This window comes from Octopus bimaculoides, chromosome 2 (assembly GCF_001194135.2).
Source record: "Octopus bimaculoides isolate UCB-OBI-ISO-001 chromosome 2, ASM119413v2, whole genome shotgun sequence".
In the NCBI taxonomy this organism is placed as follows: Eukaryota; Metazoa; Mollusca; class Cephalopoda; order Octopoda; family Octopodidae; genus Octopus; species Octopus bimaculoides.
This window is the reverse complement of record NC_068982.1, coordinates 86,590,092-86,598,814: the sequence shown is the minus strand read 5'-3', so window position 1 is coordinate 86,598,814 and position 8,723 is coordinate 86,590,092. Positions and strand designations below refer to the sequence as shown.

The 8,723-nt window shown below is 33.2% G+C and overlaps 2 protein-coding genes across 4 annotated transcripts in view; one reads left to right on the top strand and one right to left on the bottom strand.

The window, feature by feature from the left end:
* Window positions 1-2,234, top strand: part of LOC106868009 (lysozyme) — a 51,712-nt gene extending 49,478 nt beyond the window's left edge. The window contains exon 5 of the mRNA XM_014913107.1: window positions 1,800-2,234. Coding sequence (XP_014768593.1) covers window positions 1,800-1,993 — 194 coding nt within the window. The 3' untranslated portion in view covers window positions 1,994-2,234. The remainder of the gene's footprint in view (window positions 1-1,799) is intronic.
* A 3,864-nt stretch (window positions 2,235-6,098) lies between these two features.
* Window positions 6,099-8,723, bottom strand: part of LOC106868008 (sperm flagellar protein 1) — a 50,899-nt gene continuing 48,274 nt past the window's right edge. Inside the window, exon 6 of one of the 3 annotated variants that reach the window (XM_052978408.1) lies at window positions 6,099-8,186. In XM_052978408.1, coding sequence (XP_052834368.1) covers window positions 8,094-8,186 — 93 coding nt within the window. In that variant the 3' untranslated portion in view covers window positions 6,099-8,093. The remainder of the gene's footprint in view (window positions 8,187-8,723) is intronic. The other 2 variants (XM_014913105.2, XM_014913106.2) reach the window with 2 other exon arrangements.

Sequence of the window (8,723 nt, the reverse complement as noted above, 5' to 3'; positions counted from 1 at the left end):
CTCCCCCACCCCCTGTCACAAACACACTATTTCTTTCTTTCTTTCTTTCTCTCTCTCTCTCTCTTTCACGCGCGTACGCACAGATTTGACTTCGCCATGTCAACAAACTTCAAAATTGGTAAAAGTTTATCGATTTTTACAGGTATATGCGGGTACCTCTGAGAGAGAAAGTTCACTAAAATGCACATAGGGTCATTCTGAATCTTCTCCTAAAATTGGAGTGACATGCGTGCTAATTTGTGGACGTGCATAAACCACATTCACGTACACACACACACACACAAACATCCTCTCTTTTATAGATATTGATGCCAAAGCAGACATTGGAGTATGATGCTATCCTTGGATTCATCAGATCCTGTCAAACCATCCAACCCATGCCAACATCTTCCATGTTGGCATGGGTTGAACAGTTTGATAGGATATGCAACATGGACATTATATGATGATAGTGATGATGTTATACACACACACACACAATTTTGGAAAACATTGTGGAAAATCAAGTAGTCTTTAAAGACCAGTTAGAGATGCTCCCATATCACTCTTGCTGAACGAAAAGAGGTAAACCAATTAGCCCAACAGAAACTTCTAAACAATGATGCTAGTTTTTTTTCAAATGAATATTGAAGCTAACATAGAATTATGGAAAAGTATTAATTTTTGACTTGAATAACAGAACAGAATATTACAAAAGATGTTAGTCATATGAAAACAGGGCTACATTGTGATCATTAGTGCAATTAATGTTGCAATTATTGAGTTTAATTTTTAGTAACTCTGATCAACTCTACTTGAGCAGATCCATAGGGAAGAGGCATGAGAGAGAAATGCTCAGAATTTTTTTTTTATGTTTTAGTCATAAGATCAGCATCTATAAGCCCCTCTCAGGGCTTCTGAGACAAGAATTTATACTCAGACCAGAAATCTGGTCTACCAGAAGCAGCATAAGGGTAGATAGCAGTGATGAATCCAGCAATGGATCAAGTTTACCACCCCAAAAAACAAGATGGGTTCCCACATTTTCCAAGTATCAAATTTCACTTACAAACTTTTGGCTGATTTGAGGCTAAGGTGTTGCACACAAAAGTATTGTCTCTTCTCTCTGTCTTTTCAGCTGCTGCTTTAGTGGTATCCACTTCTTGGAAATGGTTGACCTTATGTCATCTTCACCCCCAATTCACTTGTCTCTTTTCTTCTTGTCATTTATATTGTATCTACTTCCTGACCCTGCTCTATCACTACTGCTAGTTCTTCAGGAAGTATTTCTCTGCACATGTTTTTCTTGCAGCTAGTGCAGCTACATTAATTTTACTGATCTCAGAGGCCAGCAAAAGTCACTGGAAGAGCCACTTCCACCAGTTGAAACCAAACAAAAAATATAACTTTATTTCTCAGTTTGCCTTATCTTATAAATGAGTAGTTATCGTATAATGAGTTTTCTGAGTGTACAATGTGTTTAAGAAGTGTGGAATAATTATTTTTTATTTGACTTAGTAATTGATAAATGCTTTTTCATTTCTTCTGAAAATGAAATATCAAAGAAATTTCTGTAAAAAATAGTTCTCACAAAGTAATTTATAGTGTCTAAGTTACAATTTCCTGAGAGATAGGAGTGGGAAATAAGATTGACAAGAACATGGCAATGTTGGATGCCAACAGCTACAGAACAACTCACACTAACATGATCCATAATAGTTCCAGATATTTTACACATTGTAATAAACCTATTCTAGAGATATTACAAAAGTAAAATAGAAAAAAGATAATACAGATATTTTTCATGTTATATTTTTCAGGTTGGCAGCAATGTACAAAAGATAAATATTGTTCTACCTTGTGCGTCCAAAATTACATGAATAAATATATTAACAACTGTGTTCAACCAAATTGCCTTAACTTTGCTCGGTTGCACTTTGGCGGTCCATCAGGTTGTGCTAATCCAAACACTTTACTATTTGCTCTGAGAGTAAATAAATGTTCAGAGAGTTAATGAAAAGAAATTTCAGTATAATTAAAACCAAATAAATACATTCAATTAAACAAATGACATCCTGATCTTGTGAAAATTTCACTTAAAGAAAAATTTTTGTAATTTTGCTGATTTATATGAAATCAACTAACAGGTCTTTCCAAGTAAAGAAATTTGCAAATTAGAAACAAACTGTATATTATCTATAAAAAGCAAAAATATGTAATGATTCAATAAAATTCTAATCTCTCAAATCAAAACAGACAGGTTCATATTACATTGTATAATGCGGTGCTGTATTATTGATTGTAATGCATAATTTTGATTATCTTCAGAAATCCAGTATGTATGTAGTTCAGGTCTGCTGACTATCTTAGTCTACTTGGCAGAAAATTAGGTAGGAGAATAACCTAGTTATAAGATGGCCTTTCAAAAAGAAAAGGAAAATAGTAACAAAAGAAAACCTAAAATGTTTGTTTGTCTATGCTGATGCATTCAGTTATGGCTTTCAAAAGAATCCTGTAAATATTATTTTTGTACAAGTTTTCTTTACCCAAGTGTGTAACTAACTGTGTGGCTGACAATCCAAATTCCATTAGTAGTGCAATACAGTATTCCTGGTAAAGCTATTTTATATTTAAGGAGTCGACATAATTCAAAATAGGAAACCTGATGTTGTGAGCATTGATGCAAGCATGGCTGTTTTGAGAAACTTTGCAGGTGAAATTTGGCAGATGGATATTGTATGGAAGCCCAATCAAGGGAATGCATCTATTTTTATATAGTAGATTTAATCTATTATCTGGGTTTAACAATGTAAGCTGTTCCTTAGATGCTCTTAGCAGTGTCCACTGTATTGCATGTTTTTAATTGAAATTTTCATCTAAGGATAACTTCTTCCCTTCCTCACACCAGTCATTGAAGCCCTGAATACTATCATCAGTGAGGTCATTTCACTTCAGACTAAGTAGAAAAAAATTCCAAAGAAGTTGAAATACAAACAAGTAGTTGATAAACTTGCAGTGCTTCATTCAAATCCTTCCGTTGGCCAGAAGAGAACATGAAACCACTCCAGTAAATTTATTGAATCACAAAATCTTCATATTAGTTCTCTGATAACCAATTATTTATTATATGTGATCATAAAATATCATAGATATTAAATGCCAACTGACAATTTTCTCAGAAATAACATCATCATCATCATTTAGCATCCATATTCCATGCAGGCATGAGTCGGATGGTTTGATAGGATCCAATGTCTGAGAGCTGCATTGGTCTCCAACATCTGTTTTGGTAATTTTTCTTCAACTGGCTGCCTTTCCTAATGCTAACTACATTACGGAGTGCATTAGACACTTTTTCATGGCATGAACACTAGTGAGGTCACCAAGTAACTCACAAACAAAACCTCTGCACAAAGTGGGGATGCAATATTGAGGGAAGTGCTTTATGCTAGGTGTAGAGAGGCTAAATTAGGAAAGAGGGACAGGAACAGTATCTTGCTGTAGAAGGGATACATGGCTACCCTAGGAGGAAATGGAGAAAGGATGGCAGAAATGAGGTATCAGGGCATATCTTCAAGGTACAAGAATGTGGATAGAGAGAGAATACAGTCAGAGAATTAAAGATGGCTGAATGGACAGGTAGGTTTGCAAAAATGTGAATGAAGAGTGTCAGACAGTAGAAACGAGGATAAAAGTGAAAGCAGTGAATGGTGAACACGAATGGAGGCATGGGTAATGATGAGTTTCAATTTGAGGGAATGTAACGAAAATAGGAGAAAGGTGATAAAAAAAAATAGAGATGGGAGTCAGTAAGTCTCTGAAAGGTTAATAGAAAAAATCCACTTAGAACTAGAAAATACTGCTTGAGGGAGAAAAATAATTAATATTGAATTTAAAACATTTTCTTATGTGAGATGAAGAGACATTATTATTATTTACATTTGATGGATATTTGTCCTCATCTTGTTTCTTGTTAACACAACATTTTGGCTGATATACTCGCCAGCCTTCATCAGGTGTCTTGGGGAAATTTCGAGCCTGGGTTCTCATTCCGTGGGCATATGACAGTGATTAAGAGCATGGGTTACTAGCTCCAAGATTCCAAGTTCGATTCCAAGCAGTGACCTGAATAAGAATAATAATAACATCGAAATACACCTTAGGAATGAGAACCCAGGTTTGAAATTCCCCCAAGACACCTGATGAAGGCTTGATGAAGCTGAAATGTTGTATTAACAACAAACAAGATAAAGACAAATATCCGTCAAAAGTAAATAATGTACATAATTCCTCATCTCTTAAATATAGAACTGGATTATTATTAGTATTGAGTAACTTAAGTATATCTGTGGTATGAAGGCAGATGATAGAATCCTTTTATCAGTATTCAGATAGTTCCCTTATGCATTCATTATGAGGAATGCAGTCCAAAAATCTCAAACTTCAAGCCAATAAGCAGTTTATTGAGAGTGATTTGACTGTTGTGTTGAACATATTGAGTAATGTAGTTAAAAACTTATCTGATCACTGCAATCATACTTTACAAGGTGGAGCAAGAAAAAATAGTATACCAAAACAATTAAATAGTATGGTCACTGAGTTCCAAACTTGGAATTGTTCATTTTGAATGCTTGAAATTAGCTTTTCTATTCTATACCCATCTTCAGATAATCACATAAAAGCAAAGAGTAAATTATTTCCATTAACTATTTCATCAAGTATGCAATGCAAATATATCTGCTTTTAGAATCCAAGACTAGTAGAAAAGAAATTGATAAAAACAGAAAAAGTACTTCAGTTCCTGCTGAACTCAACATTATTTTTCATCCTTTCAATGTCTTGAGTTGAATTGTTAGAGTTTGAAGCAATAATGCATTGTGTTATTTGTTCTGGCTATCTGCAGTCTGAGCTCAATAGCCACTGAAGTCAACCTTACCTTTCATGGTCGTGGAGAAATGATAAAATAGAATTGTTTGAGCATCAGACAGTAATGCCTTTTACTATCTATTCCTATCATCAGTTTCAGAAGCATTTATAATAATTTGTTTCCCTTATGTAATCATTCTCTCTCCTAGCAACAAGAGTCAAATGCCCTCAAATTTTCTACAGTACCCTCAAGAATTTTGATGAAAACAATGTATGATAATAACATTTTTGACTGGTTCAAGAATCTCAAGTAAATTTGTCTGCCTATGTGATTTATCCACCTTTCAGATTAGATCTCCCATCAAAAGTTCTTTCTATCCCACATTCTATCACTTACAGATTGCTTATGTCTCTCACACTCACCCTTCTGTATATTAAAAATAAACTCGCTTTCAATCTTAAAATACACATTATCTACAAATGAGATCACCTTTCATTCCTCTTCAACTTTCTACATATAAGCATCATCTAGATGTATCTGAGGGACTTTATACCAAACTTGAACTTTTTCCATCAACAGAGATCAACATTCTGCTGTGCCAATTCAGTCCCTTTTAATTGTATCAAGACACAACCATTACACACGCCAAAGAAACAATCATACAGCACTACACCAATCCTATTCACAAACATGATTAAAACCCTTAAAATTATTATTGATGTTAACTTCACAGATTCTCAGTTTCATATCTAAAACTGCATCTCACATAACTGCAGCCACATATCTCAGCATCTCAGTGATGAAGCATCATTTTGTGGTTCAAATAATACTTCAGCACTCATCAGTTGCTGACCTTTTATAAAGTATAAGTATGATGTACATTATACTACTGCTACACACACATGCTAGACTGCATAGATTAGCTCTGGAGCTGGTTGGCAAACATTCACTCATGCAGCACATTATGACCATTTACTCACATTTTGCTTTCTACCTGTCTTGTCTATTATTATGATTTCTGTTTGTTGAACTAGCAAGCTGCATACCAATTCCACCCAATGCACCTGTCTCTCTTCCACACAAACCTTGCACTCATTACATTGCCTAATTCATCCTATCCCTCTTAAATCCTTTCTCTACACTTTCCCACTAGCATTAATCTACAGATGTTCAATCTGAACACAAATTATATCTGACCACACAGTCATGAACACTCAATAATAATTTTTAAAAATAGAAAGCAATTCCAAATATTTTTTTCTGAAAATGTTTATTTTTTTTCCAGTACTTGTTATTTAAGACAATAACAAATTTCACACAAACCATAAATGGTTTTTACTTTAATATAAGGCACAATAATCAAAACAGGTAATTACATTAAATTATTGATGTCATACAAGATAATCAGTGAATTTATTTAATATTGTTTAAACCAGTCCTTAGGTTCATGAATTACAATTCATATAACTGAGGACTAGGAAGGCTTCAGTAGGGTTATCTCATTACATTCACCATGATTTATTGACTCATTACTGCAAAAGCTTAGGTGCTGGTTTAAAATTTGAATACAAAAGTGAAATTTAGTATTTTCTAAATATACATTTATATGAAGAAAAATCTAATTACCTGCTAGATATTTTTAAGTTAAAAATCAGTTTATATTGTTTTATGATATATGAATTATGAAATACTGATTTATAATTTTGCCTATCATCTAAGATATCGCAAGATATGGAATGAAGTTAAATTGTTGCTTTACATGGAAATGAATTCATGTGGAGAAAGTTATCAACTCAGCTAACTGCCTTTCTTAGCAGAAAGCTTTATCTTAATTTCATCAGATAGTGATTACAAATCATTTGGTAAATTAGGTAGACCTTGTGTCACAACCCACTTCACCATCTTTGTGTTGCATCCCTACTGATTTCTAGTAAAGACATCCATGTACAATTGTCAACAACAGCAAAAAAATACCACTAAGGCAATAAGACATTAATTGAAGAAAGACTTAATCGTGTCAAAAAAATGGCTAACAGAAAAACAAAAAAGACTTTCATAGTAAAACATCCAGGATCATCTGCAATTTTATAGGAATCATAAAAGTTGAATTAAGAAGAACTAACTTCAGTAACAAAACATTCATTAACAATTTGCATTTAATGTATCTTTCATTTGCTGCCCATCAAACTCAAGGTGCAATCTCAGGTATACACTAGCAAGAGTTAAGCAATGTTCATTTCTCAAGTGAAAAAGCTGGTATTTGTCTCACTGTACAATTATAAACTCTAAAACCCACCTGGACACTTTGAAGAAGTTACTTACTCATATGACCATCCATAACTGCACTATATTCTAACAAATAGTGCACTGTGACATTCTGAAAAACGTATGAAAGACTAGTTTAGATTTGATATTACATTATTATATAAAAGATTATCATCAGCTAACTTTGAACTGGTTAGAAAATACATGGATCATTAAAAAAAAGAAAATTGCAGGTATCAATATTGATTTAAGAGATTTTGGACATAAGCAATAACACCAGATTACTACTAAAAATTTAATTGAAAGTATTCTGACTATAATGCAGATGTATTAAAAGCAAAGGAGCATCACACCAAGTATTGAAATGTATAATATTGATATTTGTATTTTTGCATATTTTCAAATTATCTACTTAGTCAATTATAAAATACACTCACTGTTCCCCTTTGTTATCTACATCATTAGTAAAACATCATTAGTAAAACCATATTTTTATCAGTATATTCAAACTTTTGACCAGTACTGTAGGCATCACTGGACAATGTTTTTCCATTGCTGAATTTAGAGATTCAGATTTTATACCTAGCATGTGTTTGCAATATTTTATTGCTTCAAATATCATTTGAACATTTTCATGTTGCTCATATCATTTCCAATTTGTGTTTTTAAAAGAATTTGAAAATTACTAAAAATGCATAATCTATTGATATTTAAATATGAAATTTTAAATTAATATTTTAAAAAAAGTGAGACATAAAGAGAACTAAAATTAGGTTCAACAATACTTTTGATGAAAGAAAATAAATGCAACAGGTATCATTATATCCTTGTTAAAACTCATAAACTGGTTGTTTGTGTTTACATTTGATAGCTGGCAGTAGTTTTATAATACAGTAACAATATCAAATACCAGTGATTTTATTAGTTTTCCTTCAGTAGTTTTGAGACAATAGTATTTTATAAGAGTATAAATTTATTTCAGTCAGATTTCAGAAAGACGTTTCTGAAGATCATTAATTTTCAAATCTTTCAGATGATTTAGATATTCTAAACGTTGAATCTTTTCTTGTAGAATCTGAAAATACAAAAACAAGTAGTTTATACCGGATTGAAATCTGTTTAATAGCTTTTGGTATGCATCCCAAATAATGAAAGTGCCTTTATACAATTATTTTGCTCGTGGAAGGATTTAATTCCAATGCTACATTTTTGTGTAAAGCAATTAAGAATATGAAGACAGGGAAAGCCCCCGGCCCATCAGGAATCACTGCAGAGATGCTCAAAATATCTGGCAGTGTTGGCTACAGCCTAGTCACCCGTATTACGAACCAGGTAATACACGAAGGAGTCATACCCAATGACTGGTGTAGCAGCACCATAGTAAACTGCTACAAAGGTAAAGGTGACGTTTTAGATACTAATAATTACAGAGGCATCAAGCTGTTAGATCAGGTTATGAAAGTTACGGAGAGGGTCATAGCCCAACTAATTAGGGAGCAAATCAATTTAGATGAGATGCAGTTTGGGTTCGTGCCAGGTAAAAGCACCACTGATGCCATATTTCTAGTGAGACAGCTGCAGGAGAAATATCTAGCCAAGGATAAACCTCTGT